Source organism: Sesamum indicum, linkage group LG9 (assembly GCF_000512975.1).
Source record: "Sesamum indicum cultivar Zhongzhi No. 13 linkage group LG9, S_indicum_v1.0, whole genome shotgun sequence".
NCBI lineage: Eukaryota > Viridiplantae > Streptophyta > Magnoliopsida > Lamiales > Pedaliaceae > Sesamum > Sesamum indicum.
The window spans coordinates 12,380,952-12,405,895 of NC_026153.1; the positions used below are offsets into that span (position 1 = coordinate 12,380,952).

At 33.1% G+C, this 24,944-nt stretch overlaps 1 protein-coding gene across 1 annotated transcript; it reads left to right on the forward strand.

Annotated features, from left to right (window-relative positions):
• Positions 1-18,221, forward strand: LOC105171284 (DEAD-box ATP-dependent RNA helicase 52-like). The gene is made up of 6 exons (XM_020696536.1): positions 1-27; positions 731-796; positions 16,854-17,093; positions 17,338-17,473; positions 17,586-17,719; positions 17,841-18,221. Exons 1-6 carry the CDS (start codon positions 1-3, stop codon positions 18,219-18,221), a joined length of 984 nt encoding a protein of 327 aa, XP_020552195.1.

The following is a 24,944-nucleotide window of genomic DNA, read 5'->3' on the forward strand; positions in this document are numbered from 1 at the left end:
ATGTTGGAGGAGGAGGATTTGTTGAAGGTGAAGAAAAGGATTGCAGCTCACACTTAAATAGTGTGAGCTGCAATCCCATTCAAGTATTCACGGGCCACACTGTAATAGTGTGGCAAAAAATCTACCACCAAGCGCGGTGCCTCAACCTGCAGCCTGCAAAATTGTAGGCTGCAGGTTTGACCAACTTTTTTTTTTTAAAATTTAGTGAAGAACCGCTATCTGGGATAGCGGTTCTTCACTGTTTTCAATTTTTTTTTTAATAAAATATCATGCCACCGCGGTCACTGACCGCGGTGGCACATAAAATATTGTTTTTTATTACCACGGTGACACAGAGAAATTTTTTTTTTTTTAAAAAAATGAGGCACCGCGGTCTGCCACTTACTTTACTAAAATTTTCAAAACAACCCTACTTTACTAAATTTTTTTTTCCATTTATTAAATAAATTCCCCTGCTAACTAGGTACATGTTTTGGTGTAAGGTACGTTGCGTTATTGGAAAAAGAGGGTACAGACAAACATAAAAAATTATTGCGGTTTATAATCCATTATTGTTCGTTAATTTTTCACAATCTATAAAGAACATAAGCCTACATGGACTCATGTAATTTAAAGCTTATAATTCTCAATCTAACCTAATTAATAATAAGCCTAGCTACCACATCAGTCGATGATCGATGGTTCATGAATATTCTTTTGTTCCTCTTCTGCCAAATGTGGTATATTGTAGAAGCAAGTGTCGCCTGATATGCGGCACCCAGAAGGCATTTTCCTCTCCACTTCCGATTTGCCCAAGGTATCCTTTGTTGCCATTGCTGCCACCACCAATGGAATCTAATCTCCATATGTAAGATTGCAAGACATTGCCTTGAGAACCTACAGTGGAGAAAAATGTAATCATGCATCTCTGGCAAATAGGACAAATAACACCTCTAAGTTAATAAACCATGGCTTGTCTAACGTTGATAGTCTTTCTTTGATGGCCAACCAAAGGAGAAACACATTTCTTGGATTTTAAAAGGCCCCTGCAATAGACTCGTTCGTGGGACGATGGGGGGAGTAGTTTCCAATAAGTACCGAGCACTAGTTGTAGAAAGCGGTCCATTAGAGGATTGCCATCTAATTCGATCTTGACCCCCTATCTATATCAATAAGAGTATCTAAGAAGGCCATCCTCTCTGTTGATCTAGTAGAAGGCCAAGTTCAAAAGCCCTGATCAATTAATCCTATAAGCTTTGCCTCCCTTCTTAGCCTAATGCGGCTCAAAATCGTCTGGAAATAGTTGAAGTAAGAGTCCCATTGAATGCTAAGGATCAAGCCACATCTTAATAATCTCCCGATCACCAATTACATATTCCACATCTGGAAGCATAGAATCTCGCAGTTTGATAATTTTCTTCCAGCTCCATAAGTTCGTTGTTGTACTCACAATACAAATATTTATTCAATGTCTGAGGATCCATTTGACCCACACTGATCCTTTCTCCTTATTCACAACAGCCCAGAATAGTTTGCATATCAACGCTTTATTCATCAATTCCACCGATTGGATGCCAAGCTCCCCAGATTCATTTGGCATGCATACCTATTCCCAACTCATTTTAGCTGAGAGTCTGTCTCCCGTAATTGCCATAGGAAACATCCCAACATCTACACCATACGTTTAATTACCCCTTTCAGAAGTATAAAATTTGAGGACCAATATATATATATGAAACTAGCACCGATTTAATGAGTTGCAGCCTCTCTACATAGGAGAATTTCTTTGTTACCTAGACTACAATTCAATGCTCAATTTTATGCCCACTACAAAACTCAACATACACAGGCCCAATTCCGATCATCTCCAATAAAACTGAAATCCTATTGCTTGATCAATATGTTTTGTGATCGTTGCATGTAGCATCTCCATGACCAAAATAAAAAGGTAGGGTGAGATCGAATCCCCTTGCCTCAATCCCTGAGCACCATGGAAGAACCTTTAAGGCTGACAATTCAAGGTATGGAGCATGTCATTGTGGTTACACATTGTTCTATCCACCCAATAAAGTTTGTTGGGAATCTAAGTAATCATAACACAACAAATAGGAAATTCCAATTCACAGAGGCATAGGCTTTCCAAATGTCAATCTTCATCACACATCGAGGAGGCAAGTGATTCCAGTTGTAGCCATATAGTAGCTATTGAGCTAGCAATACGTTGTCATTGATTTTTCTCCCCAAGATAAAAGTCGTTTGGCTAACATCAAACAATCTATTCAGAACAAGCTTTAGTCGATGCCTAAGCACTTTTGAGATTATTTGATACATCATATTGCAACAAGCAATGGGACAAAATTCACATTGTCATAGGATTTGGACTCTTAAGCACTAACACAAGAAAAGTGGGATTTACTTCTCTCAATAACTGGCTCGAGACAAAGAATTATTTCACGTTGGTTGTCACATATTCACCCACCACAAACCAAGCTTTCTTGAAAAAATATTTTATATAGTCGTCCGATGCTTTCTCATCCTTAATAGCGAATATCTTTTCTTATCTCAATATTAGTAACATCTATAACAAGGGTTTGAAGCCTCCACTTCCATCAGCCTTCCCGTTAGGTAAGGTTCCAGGTCCACCAGTTGGATATCCCTACTGTCCTTTGTACCTCCAAGCAGTTTTGAGTACCACCGAACAAGTTCTTGTGCAATTTGGGATTGATATAACAATATCACCCCATCAAGTAGAGCTCAATTAACAAATCTTCTTTCTCGCTCTTTGTATTGCCACTTTTTGGGAAAAAACCTAGTGCATTGATCCCCTTCCTTGAGCATTTGATTTTCACTCCTTGTTTAATCATTTCGAGATTGTATCTCTAGGGTGTAAACCAGTCTGCAAAATTTCTCAACTTCTTGGAGGAACATCACATAAGGGAACGGCCGCTGCAATGTTTGAACTTTCTGGAGGAAGTCCAGAGTATCACACACATTCTTCGTTAGATTCCCTTTCCTCTTATGCATTTTTCTGAAAATACTTTTAAGAGCTTTCAGCTTCTGGACCATGGCGTACATAGGTACCCTATAGACCTCTATTTGTCAAATATGTTGCATCTCTTGCATGAAGTCCAATTCTGCCACTAAAAAAGTATCAAACCTGAAGCATCCATGGCCATGTACAGTTGTTTGGTTAAATTTAAGGATCAAATCAATTCAAAGTCCTCTTGGCGATGCAAATATAAGAACTCTATGTCTATGGAACAAACCATTCTTCATTCCAGACAGCTCTATCAAGTCTTTTTCCACAGACTTCTTGTACCTAAACTACAGTTATGCCAAGTATAAGATAGCCCAAAGATAGCAACATTTGTTAATGGGCTCCTATCAAACAATTTGCAAATTCATTCATAGTATTAGTACTATCCATTGAGGTTCCACAAATTTCACTCTCATCAAGCACACAATTAAAGTCTCCCATTAATGTCCACTCATCGTCCTCTACCATAGTGGTTCTACATGCGATGCTCTCCCAAAGAGAGTGGCTAGAGCTCGGCTCTATAATGTATCACTTGTTTCTGCAACTCCAGAATCTACACATCAATATTCATAGCATCCCAACCAATCCAAATTCTATTTCCTGGTCCTCGAGAGTAATTTGAAAACCTCGTCAGGTTAAGGTTGACAATCTATTGCACCAAACCGCATATAGATCCCTAACTCTCGTCTTAATTAACCCAATTAACTCCAAGTTGTATTATGCTACAAGTGCTTCCATAGCATTTTGATGGTCTCTTCGATTAAGACCACACACATTCCATGTAGCTCGATTAATCATTAGCAACCACTAGAGGGTTGTTGTTTTTAAGACCCTGAGTATCAATTTCTTCATCTTCGAGATTACTCAAAGTCGAGAATTAATTGTGAACTACCATTGCTTTGCCTTTGTCACTACATATAGTCTGTTCCGCAGGTTGGCATTCTTTTTATCAAGGAGGCTTGGGAACACGGACTTGCACTGAATGTGCCGTTGACTGCACTATTTTTTTTTCTGTTTAGGGCAACAATCCACTGTGTGACCAGCGCCATTGCAGCTACCACATCGAGACAACATCTACTCGTATTCAATGGGAATGCTACACACAGCATTACGATACCCTTCAATGGGAACATGTTTGCAATGATACCAGATTAATATATTGACAATTACATTTATCTTCACATACTAAATTGTTGCCATATGTATATATCACTATTATTTAGTAACAATTTTATGTACAATTTTTATCTATTAATGCATGCTAGTGATACTTTTACAAAATAATTATCAATATTAAAATCATGAGACTCACTATTATGACAAAATAACATATATATATATATATATATATATAGCAATGACAAATATATTAAATTGTCACTTAATTTTGTGAATTGTTGATCTTATCTTTTCTTTTGTATAATTTATGTTATATTCACTTTTTCATATTCTTTTATCATATAATTCATACTTTTACTTTGCCTTAAATGTGTATAATGCATATGATGAAAAGTTCAGATACAATATGTTTAGAATAATCTTTTGGCTAATATTTTACATATGTTTTTTTAAGTATTGAATATATATTTGAGAAATATTAAGAAAGTATTATATTTTGCTGATTATCTTATTCAAATACAGTACTCTTTCAGAAGTATCCATGTTCATAGATTAATCCTATTAGATTATTTATTTATATTCCAAATCTTAAATGATGGAAGAATTTTAAGTATATCCTATATAAAATCATTATTACTCATCTTTATTTAGTGTGAATGCCCCAGCCATCTAATTATTGTATAGCAAGTGATTAATATACAGTTTAAATAGATAGAATAGTTTCATTACAGGTAAAAGCTACTTGCGATGTTTTTAATTTGATGTAATCAAATCTAATTTGAAACACTAAAGAAAGAAAGATTGTAATTAATGCTTGGTTTCTTTTAATAACACATCGATTTATCTCATACGTTATGACTAAAATTAATAGACAAATTACATCTATTTAACCAATAACTATAAATAAATAAATCATAATAGTTCACATAAAATGAAACAAATACCCACACATTCGGTGGGACTCAAACCCATAATCTCAAATTTATTTATAAAACCTCAATTAATATATATAGGTTAATTAATAGCGCATAAGTATTTGAAGTATCATTTAATACGAACCGGGATCATGGTATTTTTGTTTTTTACCTAACATGTTATACACATAAATTAATTGTAGTCGTTATATTTTCCTAGCATATCCAAAATATTCTCGAAGTCTCCAAAATATTTTTATCTCACTTGTATCTTAAACATTAACATCTTTCTACTCAATTCTAACAAAAATAAAGTAAACTTCTCTTTCTACTACGTTATAAGAAAGTAAGTTATTTCTTATATCAATGACTATATTTAAACGCTATGTTAAATAATATTATTAAGCACGATTAGAAAAATAACTAATATAAAAATTTAAAATATTTTATTATAGTTAATCAACATTTTTTATGATTTTAGTTATGACTAAATTATTTATCATAGTCTTTAGAACTCATCACTACAATGATTTTTAGTAAAAGTTAATGTTTTGCCATAACTTGCTAGAACAATGGCAATATTCATTGTGAAGCTGTGGTTGATTACTATTTACCATAAATTTTCACTTATAATTTATGATAAGTAACTATAGGAATAATTACACTTTTCCCCCTCTGAGATTTAGTATAATTACACATAAACCCCTTGTGTATTAAAAAATTGCATCTAAGACCCCTGATATTTGCTTCCATTTAACAAATAAGTTCCTGTGTTAGTTAAAATTCATCGAATCTGCTGATATTAATAAAAAATTAAACAAAATCTGTATTTACCTTCAATTGACTTATTACTGATTTATTGCATGTCAAATAAATACTGCAATAACTAAATTATCCTCATACGTCTTCAACTTTTAATGCATATGAGGAGGTATATCTTTACCATTATAAGGATAATTTAGTTGGAAAAAATTATTTGACATGCAATAAGTAGTAATAAGTCAATCGAGGATAAATATTTGTTAATATAAACTAATTTGGTATATTTTGACTAACGATGGGACTTCTTTGTTAGACGAAAGCATACCTCAGGACCATAGGGGCTCTATGTGTAATTATACCAAACTCACGAAGGAGAGTGTAATTGTCCCTTAACTAAAATAAGTATCATATTTTCTGTACTTTTTGTATATTCCTATAACAGGGTTCACACAAAGAACATATCTCCACGTCAGCTTGAGTATTACTCGAGATTAGAACTCATGACCTTAAATTCATGGAGTCTCAACTTCGTCAATTAAGTTAGACTTACTACAATTATTACGATTATTTTATTAAAACAATGCAATTAAAATAGGGCCACATAAGGTAGATTTTCCAGTCCCACAATAAATTAGAAAATGTTCCACTATAACAAAAATGGCTCAATATCTATAAAGAAAATCAGCATCTTACTAATTATCAAGTAAAATTCTACTGCTAATCGACATTATTTAATATAAGAAATTTACTTGCTAAGAAAATATAACAAAAATTTACTTGCTAATTAACTTGAAGCTGATTTTAATATCAATTTTTTTCTCACCTATCGAGTCGTTTTCTTATAGTATTCTTACTTTATGACATCTGGTTAAATCAAACCAATCACACAACAAAAATAAATCACTTATCCTACAGCTAATCACTCTCCTTAAATATGCAAACTAATCATATAACAATCAGTATATTATACTTATTATATAATTGATTTACGTATAATTAAATTTTAATCTAAGTTAAAAAAGTCAGTCAATGCGTAGAGAGGAGGTGTGAACATAGGAAAAAAGATTTCCCATAAACAATTAAATTTTTGGTTTTTTTTGGGTTGAGGAAACTTAGCATGATACAATGTAGCATGCCTTTTTGAAAGTTTCTAAAACTTTGCATCTGATCCCAATGCATTATATATTCAACTATAACAACCACTAGTTATTATATACAAAACTTGTGTTGTTATTATATATAAAAAAAGGGACAATTATTCTCAAAAGTGATCATTTCTATAATTAGTAGTTGCTCAAAACAACTTGGGGATCTACAATTTCGTAAACTGTTTACAAATATATTTTTTTTTCTAACGTTTGACTCAAGCTAACCATCTCTATTTCCTCGTACTCGCAAATGATTATTTTTATTTAAGTTTGAATGTTATCAATTAATTCATTTTTTTTAATCAATAATTACGCACTATTTTCTTCAAAAGTCGTACGTCTCAACCTGATAAGTTAATAAATACGCACTATTTTCTCCAAAAGTCGTATGTCACAACTTGATAAGTAAATTGTATATATATATATATATAACGATACTTTTTTATGGTGGTAAATTAAGTTTGAAAAAGAAAAAGTAAGAATAACATAATACAGAGCTGTTAAGGAGGATTGTGCTTCACTGTCGAGATCTTTTAATTGATCGACTATTGCCAAATACAAGTATATAACCACGTGAGACTGAACACGGAATGAATGCTTAATACCACAAACTATCTTGATAAAAATTTGAATCCACATATTGGGCGCGATAATGTTGGACTTTAGTGAAGAACAAAATGTTTATTATGCACAAGTTCTTTCGAACCATTGTGTGTTGTTAGAGAGTTTGTTAACCAATAACTACGTTTCTTATAGGATTAGCACTTTAAATAGTTTTTGGATGCTATATGATACTTAGTGGAGTCTTGTAACATCATAAAGTGTTAAGGGCCGGCCAAAAATTCTAAAATTTTTGTGGACTAATTTGCAAAATAAGGGTTAATATTATGATTTTTAAGTCGATAATGATTTTGAAGAAGATTAAAATAAAAATATATAGAAAACATATGAAAATCAGTAGGCTGAGTAAGAAGATGTATGACGACCGTCTGGAACGCCAGGAAAATGAGAGATTTGACAAGTTAGTGAGCTTGAGTGGATGTCTGTGTAATTTACTTAAACTCGGCTGAAGTTTGAGTTGTTAACTTCTTAACTTATCTAGACTCCTAGTTATAGTCGTGGAATGAGATAATTGGAAAGTTAATTGTGCATGATCTTGATATCCTCGAGAAGCCTATTTTTAGGCGATAATATTGGTCTAGCCGTATATCACATCATTCACACCAACAGGGTAGGAACATAAACTACCACATCAACAAGAAAAATCATCTATGCAACACTAGAAAAATATAATTTTTTGCTACAGTTAATTACTATGGTCAGAAGAAAAAAGATCGTGGTGAATTAACCACGACTTTGGAACAGTCATTAGTCGTTGTCTTTATAAGTGAGGTTAAAACATTAGCCATAGCTAAAATCATATTTTGGCCATAACTAAAAATTATGAAAAATATTAATTAATCATTGTAAAACTTTAAGTTGTTACATTGATTTTGTTTGATGAAATTTTTTGTGCAAGAGAAAGTTTGTTACTTGTTGGGCGTCAACCTCACCTTATCCCAAATTTCTAGTTTAAATGGTTATCCTCTATCGATATGACATGAGAGGCGGGAAATGCTGTTGGCGTATTAGTTAAGTTGGTGAGACTACTAGTATACTAACAGTGGGTTGAGCTGGTTTAATTTCACCAGTAAATTTCAGCTAGATTCGAAGTGATTATTTTGCCCCTTGAATTTTATACATTTTCACCAGTTGATTTTACGTTAATTGAACTAATATAATTTTATGGGGCATTGAATATTTGATACCCGAGATATCAATATAAGTTTTTAATTAATTTATTGTACACATGTTTTTTCTTTTTCTTTTTTATAATTTTGATATTTATAAATCATGGTTTTTACTCTATTATTATTGTTCCTTTTAATTAAAAAAAGATAAACCATCACCAATTGATCAATTTATTAGTTCTTTTAATAACATTAAATTTAATATTTTTCTAAAATGTAAATACTGAAGGAAAATAGTATTTACCTTTGATCATTCAGTTTTTTTGCCCTCTTCTTTTCAGTATTTGCGTCCCTCTGATTGGGCTGAGTCCAGAAATGTTTGTCTTCTGCTAAAGATATGAGAAGGCTTTAGTGTTTGGGCTGAGACTGCTAAGTTTCTCATTGGGCTTTAATATTTGTTGGGTTCATATTTCATAGTCCTCGCTTTATATCCAGGCCTCATTATGATTATATATATATATATATATATAGGAATAATTCTACTCTCCTCCCATGAAGTTTGAATTAATTATACGTAGACCTTTTGTGGTTTGAAAAATTATATCTAGCACTCCTAAGATTTGCTTTCGTGTAACAAATAAGTCCCCTGTTGATTAAAATTCACTAAATTTGCCGGTACTAACAAAAAGACTGAATGAAAATCGATATTTAACTTTGACTGACTTATTACTAACTAATTGCAAGTCAAATAATTTTTTTCAAACTAAACTGCCCTTACAGTGGTGCAAATATACCTCATCACATACATTAATGCGTGAAGACGTATGAGGATAGTTTGGTCATAAAGAAATTTGTTTGATATTCAATAAGTAAGTAATAAGTCCTGAGGAGTATATATAGATTTTTTTTTTAGTTGTTTTTTTTATCAATATCGGTGAATTCAGTAAATTTTGATTAGGGGTGGTAGATGAGTCGAGCCGGTTTGCGAAGCTCGATTTTGAGCTCGACTCAAGCTAGAAAAATTCAAGCTCGAGCTCGAGCTCAATTCTCTCTATTCATCAGCTTGCGAGCCGGCTTACGAGCTTTTTATATTTTTATATATATATATTTTATTTATAAATTTTTTATATATTTAATTTCATATTCAATACTTTATCGATTTTATACTCAAAATTGACCATATATTATAATTATTAATCAATATCTACATTTTATTTTGAATAATAATAAATTATGGTACTTTTATTTATACATTTAATCTTTATACAAAAATGAATTTAACCAACAACTTAGTAAATTATAATATTTTGTATAATTACAATTATTACTTAATATGACAAGTATAAACTTTTATGTCATATTTTAATATATATTTGTATTGTTTGTTATAGTTTTTTTAAATTCACAAGTAATTCACTTTGATTTTTTTATCTATGTCTAAGTTTTATATTTATATAAAAATACATACTATGCATTATGCAATTTATTTTATTAGTTATAAATTTAAGTCGAAATTTAGTTATTCTTATGAATTAATCTAAAAATGATGATAATAATAATAATAATAGTGATGGTTGAACAATTTCAATTATTTTAATTATTATTTTATTTTATATATACATATAATGAGATCAAAAAATTTAATCAACAATTACGATATTGTAAAATCCGAGCACCCAATTCATACCAAATTTAAATATATATAAGACTGTGTCCATTAGATCATATCAGAAGGTATGATTTAAAATCACATGGCTTGATTCAACGATACACCATTTTGAATGATTATTCTTATGTTTTGAGTATGATATCTCAACATCCATACAACCAATAAGTCTAAAATTTTATCAAATGTATTTTTCTATAAATTTGATCATATCTAATGGTTTGATCTGAATTCTAATGGTTCGATTAACCCATGTTATTTAACAATATTAATATGATAGTTACATCAATGTAATACTAACATTTATAAACATATAAATTTATTGCAGATTGTGAACATATATTAATCTAAACTAAAATATTTTTATGTATTTTAATTGCATTATTCCAGATAATGGATACTTTTTTACAATTTTAAATTGTTCAGTATGAATTTTTTTTTTGTATATTTTACTAATTATATTACTACTCAACTAATTAGTAGTTTATATTTATAACAATAAGTTAAAATTTCATACTATATTTTGGTATATTTATAACATAGTATACATTATGCAATCTATTTTATTACGTATAAATTTATGTAAAAATTTGATGATTCCCATGATTTAATTTATTAATAATAATAATATCAATAACAATAACAACAACAACAACAACAACAACAACAACAACAACAACAATAATAATAATAATAATAATAATAATAATAATAAATCAGGTCGGGCTCGTCAACTCGAGCTCGTCTCAGCTGGAGCTAAATTTAGCTCGAGCTCGACTCGTTTACACCCCTTAATTTTTACTAACGAAAGAACTTATTTGTTAGACGGAAGCAAGCCTCAGGGGTGTTAGATATAATTTTTCAAACCACTGAAAGTCTACGTGTAACTAAACCTCAGGAGAAGGGAGTGTATTTATCCCTATTTTTTATTAGCGAGTCGAATATAATTATTTAGCTTTTCTTTAAATGATTAATTTGTACTGTTTATCTCAGTATTAGGAATTCTTTTTCAATTTGGAACGTGTTAAAATGGTAGTATATATAAAATAAATGGAAATAATGATTATTTACACAATATTTTGCATTTGCAAAACAATTATAAAAAAATTTAAAACATAGACAAATTAATTTTATGAATTTAAAAGAAAATGGTTATAATATCTTTAAGGAACCCATCCAAAGCGAAGATTAATTCTCTGATTTTTTTTTCTCTTATTTTTGTTTCAAGAATTAGGAACTTGTTCTTGAATCGGAGTCATAATCTTCTCTGGAACTCATAGAGGGGATTACAAAATGCCTTAAAATTGATATCGAGGCCTTCGAACTTATACTAATAAAGAGGTAAAATCTTCATGGTTGCAGAATTTCGAAGTAAATAAATAAATAAATAATTTATATCTTATTTAGGATTAAATCGTTTAACGAATCCATAAAGTCTAAATTTATTATGAGTTTTAATTTGCAACTCAACTTAATAACTAGTTTATTTGGTGTACCAATCAGTGAATTATCCTAAAAGTTTTAATCTCAAAATGATACCAGAAATTAATTGCACTTTTGCTCTAAGAGGGTGTGTTAGTGGACTTATTACTGTAAAAACTTTATAAATTAATAAATTTTCTAAAATAATAAAATTTTTCGATTTCGATTTGGGTCATTGTAAAAAATCATCAAATTCGATAAGATAATAAGATAATAATTTTTCGAAAAATCCCTTTTTAAATATTAGGTCCTATTAAAACTCTAAATAATAATTCATAAATATTATAATTATAAATATTAAATATAAAGTCTGTAATGCTTTACGCATTTGATTATTTATGGATAATTTTGCCATGCCTTTTAGATGAGAAGACATGGTTGCGTGTTATGAATTAATTTATTTCCATATTGAGATTTATATAGTATATGTTTCATTCATCATGCATGAATATATTTAATTGGCTATAATAATTATTTAAGTGCAACGAATTAATCTAAACATGTATATTTAAGTAATTTCAATAAATTAATACATGCGTCCATGAATATAATAGTTAATTATATACAATGAATTGATATTATACATGAATATATTCAATTATAAGTTACAAAGAATTGGTTGATGCATAAATATAATCAATTAAACATATATGAATTCATTTATTTTCAATATATACGTACTAAATTTGCTGAATTTAAAAAGTCTCTCTTTTAATTAATAAAATATTAACTTATCAATATATTAATATCTCTCTAAATAAATAAAATTTTATGGTTATAAAATTATTAATTTATAGAAATTTTACTGTATAAGCTATTTGCAATATCTTAATAACATGTTTGAAAAATTATAAGTATTTATAAAAGGAAGTGATTCGTATGGAGGAATAAAATAATAACGGGATGAACATTTTCAAGTCTATTTCTATGTATAAGATTGGTATAATTTAGGAATGAGAATAACTTTTTTTTAAAAATAAGAAATCAATTCTTTTTTTTTTTTCACTTGAATTAATCATCCCTATTAATGTGATTAAATAAGATAATGGTAAATCCTTCATGATTAAACATATTAAACCATTTGGTCGATCAAATCAATATAATTTTCTTTTTTTTTTTCAGAAAAATACTATCTATGTGTTTACAGAATACGAATTATTTCTTAAGTAAATAATACATTTTCTCACATATATATTTTTAATTACATATGAAATGTTTTACAAATTGGTTATAACCTTGTAATAAGCAATTTCTTAAGTACTACTGTTATCCAATTAAATTTAACATATTCAATAAAATATGAATAAGTAATCTTTTGAAGGACAAATTTTATCGTAAAAGTAATTTCATTCTACTATTGACCATTCAATTCTAATTACGGATAATATGATCAATGGAATCAACTAAGGAATGAGAATTCCAATATCTTCTTAATTCCTATGTATTCCAATTCATCACAAAATTGGTATTACTTAGATCAGGATAATTACAATTTTGGTTCTCAAACATAACCACTTATGTGCTTTTGATCATCAAACAATTTGATGTTATAATTTTATTCCTCAAATTGTTACTTTTTTGACGATTTTGGTAGTTTTTGTTAGTTTGCTATTGGAGTTGAGGAAACTAAATCCATGTCCCGCATGAGATGCTGTTGTGGGGGATAAATTAATGAAGAAGCATCCTCATTCTTTAACTTCACCCAGACCCCTCTCGTGATACTCCAAATTCACTGAGGTATTGATGAGAACTACAAAGTTTAACCATTTTCTTGACTTTGTCTTCTACACCCACTTGGAAACAAACACTGTTTGTTTTCATTTTCGACCCATCTCCAAGAGAGGGTATGTCTGGGTTGATATGAGTTGGGTTGTTTTTGTGCATTTTACACTGTTGAAAACATGAAAAATAACTTGTTACTTGTTTTTGGATTATTTTGTAGTCTTTGTCGCAGTTTACATTCTTCTTTCTTGTTATTTTATTTTGTAAGCCTGACCTTAAATCTTGTCAAGACATCACAACTCTATCCCTACCCTTTGTTGGACGCCGTCCTATGCTGAATGATCCGCGGCGGTTCCTAATGCGCTCTACCGCTCAATGATGCTATTCCTATAAGTCATCGTGATCGCCCATGTATACGTCATCAAGATTTTATATTCTATCTTCGGCCTTAGCATTTTATAAGTATAGGAAAAGGAGAAAATTGCAGTTTCTACTTGTTAGAAAATTTAAAATACAAATCTACTGAACATTTAATGCTTATCCAATTATGTAGCTTGAACTCCCTACTTAAAATGGCACTGATGACCTACCTAGTGATACTGATGATTGGCTTACGATCCAATTTAGATAGTTGCTCTGTGACTTATTTTATGAAAAATGTACGACAAGGAATGAGCTACCTACTCAATAAGCATAGCTAACCAATCTATATATATACATGTACAGTAAGTTAAGTATAATGCAATATTTTTGGTTTGTTTTGAGTTCGAGTTCTAGACCGATGAGAACTATAGCTAATAAGTGTGTCGTGAGTTCCATCCTACTTATACCTATCTCCATTGTCCGGCTAGTCTCAAGAGATCGGCTAAGGACTCAATCCATTTTGGAAGCTTTCTGAGAGCTGCTAGAAAGGAAGAATCCCACCCTATTGGTAGAGGACTTGCTTCAAAATCATTTCCCGCCACTGTCCCACAATTGACTTAAGAGACTCTACAACTAACCACTCAGCAGTGGATTCAATAGCAGTTAGGAAGAAGATTAGATAGAGACTGGAATGAGAACAACATCTTTCACATGCTGCCTTAGCAGCCTCAAGATAAAAAACATCAAGAAATGGAGAATCTCTTATTTACTGCTTTTGCTGATGCTAAATTCTATCTAAAGACTAATGTTGTAAAGGATGTGCGACCTGACATTGCTTCATCAACAAATGATAACAAAGGCTCAAGAGGCTAAAGCAACGCAATTCAAAGAGAATTTGGGGGGAACAATTGGATGATGAAACAATTATCAACGATGAGAATCCTGTATTTATATTCAACAATGTATGAGCCCTGAAAGGAGAAGGAAAGGTGGAATGCCAACAAACGTCTATTATTGAATTGACCTAACCTGATACATTTTGGGAACAACAACCAATAAATATTCATCATATAATAACAGCAGATGTAATGAATAACACACACAAGCAATCATGAATCACCCACGACATAATATTTGATGTTATAGTTTATTTTCTTAGAGCCTTACTTAACCAGACTAGAGTGCATCACTCTATGACCTTTATCAGCTATCATCAACATCTCAATCACAATACATCTTTTTCTTTTCCAATATCACACAACACACACCTCGTATGATACCCTATCATCACTATTACCACACAATACACAACTCGTATGATATCCCATCATCAATCATATCACACAGCACACAGTTCGTATGATATGCCATATCATTTCCATTGATCAATGACAACACACAGATCATCATTAATCATATCATCATAAGTCATTACAGTATGCCCCCTGTAAGGTAAGCCATCATTTTATTTTAATCCACTACAGCAATATCACTAACTCCATCATTCAATTCGATTTAATAATTATTTTCTCTAACTTTCTCTAACTTTCTCATACAATTTCATTCAACAATCAATTATATAATCACATAATCATTATTTGACATCCGTACAACACAACCACATATAAACACATAATAACAATTTCACAGATATCAAAATAATCCAAACAATTTCACAGATGAAATTCTGTGTTTACTCCAGTCTATTCATTAGATGCTCTGATGTATTTTGTGTCCCCATGAGAAAGTTATTTGATCTGTTTATATCTGGTGTTGTCTACATTCTGTTCTGATTTTTTTCGTGGGGTTTAAGGGTGATTGTAATAAGTTGTGGTTTTGTGGTCCGAATTGATTGTGTAACAAAAGTTGGGAATGTTTAAAAACAAATTTTAAAAGTGAAAAAAAGTTGAAGTTGCAAACACCTCTTTACTCTTTTATTTGTTGCAATATGGCGTGAAGTAATAAGTGGTCTCATTTTTAAAGTATAAAATAATTTAATTATATTTTTTAAATTAAAAAAAGATCAAGTGTTAATGCACCAATACGCGACACAAAAATTTGATAGAAGATCCATAATGTAATTTAGATACATGGGCATATCCTATCTGGCTTGTTACTACCGCATTGGAGCATCATTATCTTCTTTCATTCTTTTAATGTTTCATTTTTTGATCAACCTCTATGGGATTTCTCTCACAGAAGATTACTATTATCTCTTCCCTAAAGATGCTTGTATTATTTACATCATATGCTTTTGCGACAATTATAATGCCCTTCTTTGAGGTATGATTTAATGTAAATCCTTTAGAAAATTACGTCTGATATCATTATTATTTGTTATTATCTAACAGATTCATCAACAGTCTATCATTTGAAATTTATTTGACTTTTTTAACAATTGAATGTTTCTAACTCGTAATAAAATTTTAAAAGATCATGTACCATACAATTAATAAGTATATTCCAAATTACTTTAACCTTTAGCTTTTTAACATTTAATAATTGAATTGCATGTATCGATCAAAATAATATGTTACTGTATTTGAAAAAAATATTAAACAGTAGAGGTTTCGTATAAAATGTAAATACTTTGAAGGGGCCAATTGTAATATCATAAGCCTTAAGGAGGTGCTTGTAACTTGAATAATCCTAGGGGAGGTTTCTATAATTTATAATGCTGAGAACAAGAGTAGTTTCATTAAGGGCATTAAGGTTTTTTTGATGCCATTGGAGTCATTTTAAACCTAACGGGTGTCTATGTATAATTAGACCAAATTCATGGACGGATGTCGTAATTATTCCTTCGTTTTTTTTATGTGCAACAGAAAATTTAGTCTGTTTTAGTACATGATGTTGGGTATTGACCCCTTATTCATACATTGGGTAAACCTGTCTCTACTGAACATAATAATGCATCTGGTTCTGCTATAGTTGCGAAATCTGGAAAAGGGGGTGGACATATTGGTTGCTAGTCCAGGCCGGTTGGTGGACTTCATAGAGAGAGGCAAAATTTCCCTTAGGAACGTTAATTTGGCACTGGATGAGGCGGACAGGATGCTGGACATGGGCTTCGAACGCCAAGTCCGAAAGATTGTTCAGCAAATGGAGATGCCTCAACCGGGTGCTAGGCAGACAATGCTCTTCAGTGCAACATATCCAGCTGAAATACAGGTCGTTCATCTGATCTCTTGACGGCTGATTTTGTTAAATTTTGTTTCAAATTCCCTGTGGAACATCTGAATCCTGTATGAATGTTAATGTACATATTCTGTTCTTGTCTGCATCTGAAAACAGAAACCACACAATCTAAATTTTAATTCATAAGGAAGACATGAAGCTGCTTAGTTGTCTTCTGAGATACGAAAAAATTCTTTAGCAATTTTAATGTCTTTTTCACACATTCTGGTTCTTGCAGAAGCTGGCATCAGACTTTCTATCGAACTACATATTTCTAGCTGCTAGAAAGGTTGGATCAAGCACGGATCTCATTGTTCAAAGAGTTGAATTTGTCCGTGATGTCGACAAACGAGACCATTTGGTGATTCTTCTTCGTTCCGGGATGACGGATAAGACCTTCTAAGGTATGTCTGGTGGCATTACTGTTTAACTTCAATATTTTATTTGTTGCAGATATTTCTACCTTATTTGGTCGGTCGTGTAAAGTTGATATCATTCTCTTGCAGGATGCATTGACACTGGTGTTTGTGGAGACAAACAGAGCAGCAGATGCATTGGAATGCTGGTTGTCCAGGAAAGGTTTCCCCTCTACTGCCATTCATGGTGACAAAATACAAATGGTTAGCCTATCTCATCTTTATTCCATAAAATCCTAAACTTCCAGAATGTCTGAAAGGTATGGAATTCTTTCACAACTTTAATTTCTTTTACTTTGTTTATATCATCTTTTAATGGATGAAGGAGAGAGAGAGAGCACTGAAATTATTCAGAAGTGGTTGCACTCCAATTCTGGTTGCAACAGACGTAGCTGCTTGGGGACTGGACATTCCTCATGTTGCACATGTAATAAATTTTGACTTACCAAGAGCTGTAGATGACTATGTTCACAGGATCGGACGGACCGGCCGTGCTGGCAAGTCAGGGTTGGCAATAGCATTTTTCAGCGAGAAGAATGCACCTCCTGCAAAACCACTGGTTGAATTGATGCAGGAAACGAATCAAGAAATACCCGAGTGTGTAGGGTGGATAACCCCAGTGATATCTCGTATTACCAAATACCTATCAACTATTACAAGGTATAGCAATGGAGTACCGAACTCCTTAATACAGACCGAGATATGAAATTATAACAAAACAAAACAGGAGTAATATTAAATCGAATAGAAAGAACTAATCTGTTATGAGAAATCGGCTCAGGTTGTCGCCAGACCCAACCACCAAGGTGTGAGTGTCTTATCACCGAGACTTACTCACCGAGAGTAAAAGCACCAAGAACCCACGGTTACACCACTTTCGGCCGAGCCACAGATCACGGAGATTTCTTCTCTCACAATCGGTCACACAGACTCGTTGTAAGGATGATATGAGAGAGATATAGAGGGCTAGTATATTGCTGCTTTTCCGAGAGGAGGGCCGGATATATATAGGTTCACGGCGGATTGAGAGAGTAGTGGAGGAGGAAACTTTCCAGCAAAGCCATTGTATTGGCTTTGGAAAGTTTCCTTCCAAATCGCCGGTAGAACAAGAAAGTAGAAGGGGGAGAATCCATGGAGGATTATAGCCGTTAGAGAGAGAGGAGAGATATCAGCGGCGCAAGGGGGAAGAAGGGGGAAATAGCAGATTAGGGTTAGGGCTGTAGTTTAAGTAGTGAGCAAACCGGGTAGCGGACCGGGTCGGGTGGCCGGGTAGTGGGCAGCCTGGTGGGTTTGGGCTTTTACTCAGCTGGGCCTCTCTTAAAGATCATTTGGGCCATATACTTTACATGCTCCACCTTGGACCAAATCTCAGATGAGAACTTGGCAAGGTGTTCAGGGGTCTGGCGACTTCATCATAGCCAAAAAACCAGGGACCTTCCAAGCTTTGTACCTGCAAAAGAAAAATAACTAATAGCAGATGACAAGTCAGTCAGGTACTAATCTCAGAATTCTTAAACATGTAACAAACTTATCTAATGGTAAGCTTTTGGTCCCCATATCCGCAGGATTGTCCTCAGTATTGATTTTCTCAAGTTTTATAATATCCTTACCCACGATGTCACGTATGAAATGGAATCTTACATCAATATGTTTTGTGCGATCATGAAAGACAGGGTTCTTACAAAGCTGTATGGAGGACTGACTGTCAGAAAAGACTATTAATTTTTCTTTTGAAAACCCGATTTCTTTTATAAGACCATCAAGCCAAATGGCTTCCTTGAAAGCTTCCGTTGTAGCAATGTATTCCGCTTCAGTGGTAGATAAAGCAACTATGTGTTGTAGTTGGGATTTCCAACTAATGCATGCACCGCATAAAGTAAACACGTAAGATGTAGTGGACTTACGGCTATCACGATCATTTGCATAATTTGAGTCCACAAATCCAACAAGTTGAATAGAATCAGAATTTCTAGAAAAAGTAATGCCAATATCAATAGTGCCACGTAAATATCTAAGCAAAAATTTCAGAGCTTCCCAATGAGGTGTACCAGGGTTTGACATATATCTACTAAGACAGCTAATGGCATATGCAATATCAGGTCGTGTGCATACCATGAGATACATGATGGAACCAATAACATTTGAATAGGGAATTTTATCCATCTTGGCTTTTTCAGAATCTGTTTTGGGAGATTGATCTTTTGAGAGTTGAAAATGTGCAGCTAGAGGTATTGAAACAGATTTTGCATTTTCCATGGAAAACTTTTTCAAAACAGATGAGATATAAGACTTTTGGTTCAAAAGAATAGAGGATTTTTCTCTATCTCTAGAAATGTTCATGCCAAGAATTTGTTTTGCATTTCCAAGGTCTTTCATTTCAAAAACATTACACAACTGTTTTTGTAAATCACTAATGAGATGAGAATTTGGGCTAGCAATGAGCATGTCGTCAACATAGAGAACAAGAAAGATGGGTGAATCATGCACATGCTTAAAGTAGAGGCAGTGGTCATAATGACTCCTATTGAATTTCAAGGAATGCATAAATGAGTCAAATTTCTTATTCCACTGTCTAGGTGATTGTTTTAAGCCGTATAAAGATTTTTACAGTAAACACACAAAATCAGGCTTGGATTTATCAATAAAGCCAGCAGGTTGACACATATAAATATTCTCATCCAAATCACCATGTAGAAAAGCAGTTTTAACATCCATTTGCTTCAGTTCCCAATTGTAGTGTGCAGTGAGAGCAAGAATAATACGCACAGTTGTATATTTCACGACAGGAGAAAAAATTTCATTATAATCTATACCCTCTTTTTGCGTAAACCCCTTAGCTACTAATCTAGCCTTGAATTTGATAGGGTTTTCTTGCTTGATTTTGTAAATCCACTTACAGTCTACTATGGAGGCATTTTGTGGTTTGGGAACTAAAACCCAAGTTTTGTTTTCCTTCAATGATCTCATTTCTTCATTCATTGCACTAAGCCACTGTTTGGATTTCATAGCCTCATCTATGCTAGTGGGTTCAGTCATCTCAGTATTTAAGGCGGTTTCAAAATCTCTAAGTTTCATTGGAGCCCTAATTTGTCTTCTATTTCTGTCCCTGGCAAGTTGGTAATTTTCTAGAGGGTTTGGTTCAGTATTTTCAGTCTCATTTTCAGGTTCATTTTCTAATGTGTTTTCTAATTCTCCCTCCTGTTGGTTATCCCCTAGATTGTTCTCCACCTTGTTAAAGGTTTTCTCTTTCTCTAAGGTTGTGATTTTTCCTAAGCAAGGCATCTCGTTTTCATTGAATGTTACGTCTCTACTTATTAGAACCTTAAATCCTGGTTGACTACGTACCCAAAGGCGATACCCTTTAACCCCCATAGGATAACCAATAAAAACACATTTTATGGCCCTAGGTTCTAATTTATCAACAGATTGATGAACGAATGCAGCACATCCAAAGACACGTAATGCAGATAAATCAGGAATTTTACCATTCCAAACATGTTCAGGGGTTTTTCCAAGAAGTGACACAGAAGGAGACATATTAATCAAGTGTGCAGCAGTAAGAACAGCCTCACCCCAAAACGTTTTTGGTAAACCAGAACTCACAAGTAAGCATCTAACTTTATCAAGCAATGTTCGGTTCATTCTTTCAGCAACTCCATTTTGTTGAGGGGTATAGGGGTTTGTTTTATGCCTTTTTATGCCATGTTTTTCACACATTTCAGAAAAGCTCTGATTACAAAACTCTAAGCCATTATCAGTACGAAGAGATTTCAACTTTTTTCCCGTTTGGTTTTCAACTAAAATTCTCCATTTTTCAAACTTTTCAAACACTTCAGATTTGTGCTTCATTAAGAAGACGAAAACTTTTCTAGAGAAATTGTCAATGATAGATAAGAAATATCTATTACCACCATGAGTAATATTCGAAGGGTACATTCGAAGGTCCCCATACATCAACATGCACGTAATCAAGAATGCAAGTAGACATGGAGGGATTTGGGGAGGGTGAAGCAGGAAAATGCACTTTGTGATGTTTACCAAGCACACAATCATCACAGAAATCCATTTTTCAATGTTCTCATTCAAAATGCCATCTTTTCTCAAAAAATCAAGACCTTTTTGACTAATATGACCAAGTCTCTTATGCCATAGAGTAGTAGAATCACATTCAGAAACAGAAGCAACAAGATAGTCATAGGAAACAGTGCATATATAAAGATTACGCTTGCGTTCAGCTTTAAAAACAACTAATGATCCCTTCATGATTTTCATGAGGCCTTTGCCCCACCTACCCTCTAGACCATCTTCTTCTAAAGCGGCACAAGAGATAAGATTATGGCTCAAATCAGGAACATATCTTACGTTTTTCAAAGTCATTTTAAAGCCATCTTTAAAACACATAGAAACGTCACCAAGACCTTCAATTTCACATCTTTTCTCATTAGCCATAGAGACAAAACCAGCATGCTCATAACGCAGATTGGTGAAAATATCCTTGAAAGGACTCATATGAAATGTACAGCCAGAATCAATCAACCATTCATGCATGTCAAAGGAATTCACAGAGTTTGCTTCGCACACAACAAAAACTTCGCCATTATTCTCATCAGACACATTATTAACCTTCTCTTTTTCCTCATATCTATCTCGATTATCCTTTCTAGGTTTTCTACAATCCTTAATGTAGTGACCTTTTATCCCACAGTTATAACAACACCTTTCTCTAGTTTTGTCATCATTATTGAAATTCTCTCTGGGTCTAGACTTATTCCGATATCCATTCCTACTCTTACTTCTACTTTTGCTTCTATATCTAGAGTTTCTAAACTTAGGTCTTCCCCTAACCGAATTCACTTCATGTTGGTTTTGGCTAGGTTTATTAGCCCTAAGGTCCATCTCCTTACTCTTAAGTCCGTTCACAACAGTTTCAAGATTAACAGAATCTCTACCATACTTAATAGCAGATTTAACATCAGAGTAAGATTCAGGAATAGCATTCAGCAAAATAATAGGAGAATATTCATCAATGTTTTTATCACCGGTGAGCTTAATGTCTTGTATAAGCTTAGTAAAATCATCCAAGTTTTCATCAATGTTTTTTGACAAGTCAAGTTTATACTTAAAAAATTTTTCCAACAAAAACAATTTACTCGGCAATGAAGTCTCAGTATAAAGCTCCTGGAGTTTATCCCATAAATCTTTGGAAGAGTTTTGTTTGCCAACTTTTCGTAAAACCGTGTCAGATAAATTCAAAATAATCGAGGAGTAAGCAAATTCATCATTTTCTTGAATCTTTTCTTCCGAAACGTTTTCTAAATAGTTTCCATCAATGGCCTTGAAAACTCTTTGTTGTATCAAAATTCCCTTCATTTTTTGTTGCCAAATTGAAAAATCAGTTTTTCCATCAAAAGGTTGTAGGTTATAACCGGCCATTTTATTTAAAAAAAATTTAAGAAAAAACGGTTTTTAAGTAAGTTTTAGAAAAACGTTTTATACAAAAAGATTTGACAGATAAGTCACAGAGACGTCACAACAGACCAAAATAAAGTAGATGATATCACAGGATTTCAGAGTTAAGCACTCAAAATGCAGCAGTTTAAAAATAGCAACAAATATCCGAGTTTGTAAGATTACTAAGGTTTCAACAGGTTACAAACCAATCAACCAGTAACAGTTTCACAACAGAGTTTAAGAAACAGTTTAAGAGATCACACAGATGACTGTTATAAGGTCACAGTAATTCAGGAGTTTACCAAGAAACGGATGAAATCACAACAGAGTATATGTCAGCAGTTCATATGGGATCACACAGATCGATATTAAGGAATCACACAGATTTAAGAAATCGCAGCAGATCAACACAAACCACGGACAATAATATGAACCAAAATAGTACGAACCGAGGCTCACCAGCCTAAGTCCCATCCAGATACCCGACGACCTCGAGGGTCCGGCCAGGAGGGATATTAGGGGGTGATAACCGCGGTAAACCAGAAACAGAAATATTTCAACCATAATACGACGCGAGATATCAAGAGATAATTATCAGCAGAATATATCAACAGAAAATTAACGAGGAGGGGTTTCGGATGTTTACCACCACCGGAGACCTTTCGGATCAGAGACGGCTCTGATACCACTGTAGGGTGGATAACCCCAGTGATATCTCGTATTACCAAATACCTATCAACTATTACAAGGTATAGCAATGGAGTACCGAACTCCTTAATACAGACCGAGATATGAAATTATAACAAAACAAAACAGGAGTAATATTAAATCGAATAGAAAGAACTAATCTGTTATGAGAAATCGACTCAGGTTGTCGCCAGACCCAACCACCAAGGTGTGAGTGTCTTATCACCGAGACTTACTCACCGAGAGTAAAAGCACCAAGAACCCACGGTTACACCACTTTCGGCCGAGCCACAGATCACGGAGATTTCTTCTCTCACAATCGGTCACACAGACTCGTTGTAAGGATGATATGAGAGAGATATAGAGGGCTAGTATATTGCTGCTTTTCCGAGAGGAGGGCCGGATATATATAGGTTCACGGCGGATTGAGAGAGTGGTGGGTGAGGAAACTTTCCAGCAAAGCCATTGTATTGGCTTTGGAAAGTTTCCTTCCAAATCGCCGGTAGAACAAGAAAGTAGAAGGGGGAGAATCCATGGAGGATTATAGCCGTTAGAGAGAGAGGAGAGATATCAGCGGCGCAAGGGGGAAGAAGGGGGAAATAGCAGATTAGGGTTAGGGTTGTAGTTTAAGTAGTGAGCAAACCGGGTAGCGGACCGGGTCGGGTGGCCGGGTAGTGGGCAGCCTGGTGGGTTTGCGCTTTTACTCAGTTGGGCCTCTCTTAAAGATCATTTGGGCCATATACTTTACAGAGTGCTATTCTTTTTGCTTACTGATGAGTAGTTAAATCAGCTACCTCGACTGAATGTGGATGGCAACTGGTTTTAGGCTATGTTTTGAGGGGCAATGCCTAGATTACTGCACTCTCTTTTGATGCTTTTCCTGATCACTGTAATGAGATGCAGCTTATGCTAAATGAAACTCTTGTTTCTTCTCAACTTCGTGCCTTTGTTTTTTTACTGTTTTCTTTTCTTCTGCGCTGGGGTTAAACTACATAGATATTAGGTTTAATTACAAACATTGCTAGTTGTTAACTCGTGCGTTGCATGTAGGGGTGACAAGCGAGTTGAACCGGTGCGATTTTGAGTTCATCCGGTGAGCTTTATATATATATATTTTAAAATTTTATATATTCAATACTTTATCAATTTTATTCTCGAAATGGGCCATATAATATAATTATTAATTAATATTATACATTTTATTATGGATAATAATAAATTATGGTATTTTTATTTATACATTTAATTTTTATACAAAAATAAGTTTAATCAACAACTTAATAAGTTATAA

Bases quoted from the DNA above. Each gene is read 5' to 3' on its own strand.
- LOC105171284 (XM_020696536.1), top strand. From the start codon at position 1: ATGTTGGAGGAGGAGGATTTGTTGAAG. The intron at 17,094-17,337 runs GTCGTTCATCTG...TGGTTCTTGCAG, and splicing joins CATATCCAGCTGAAATACAG to AAGCTGGCATCAGACTTTCT. The intron at 17,474-17,585 runs GTTCCGGGATGA...GGTCGTGTAAAG, and splicing joins CCATTTGGTGATTCTTCTTC to TTGATATCATTCTCTTGCAG.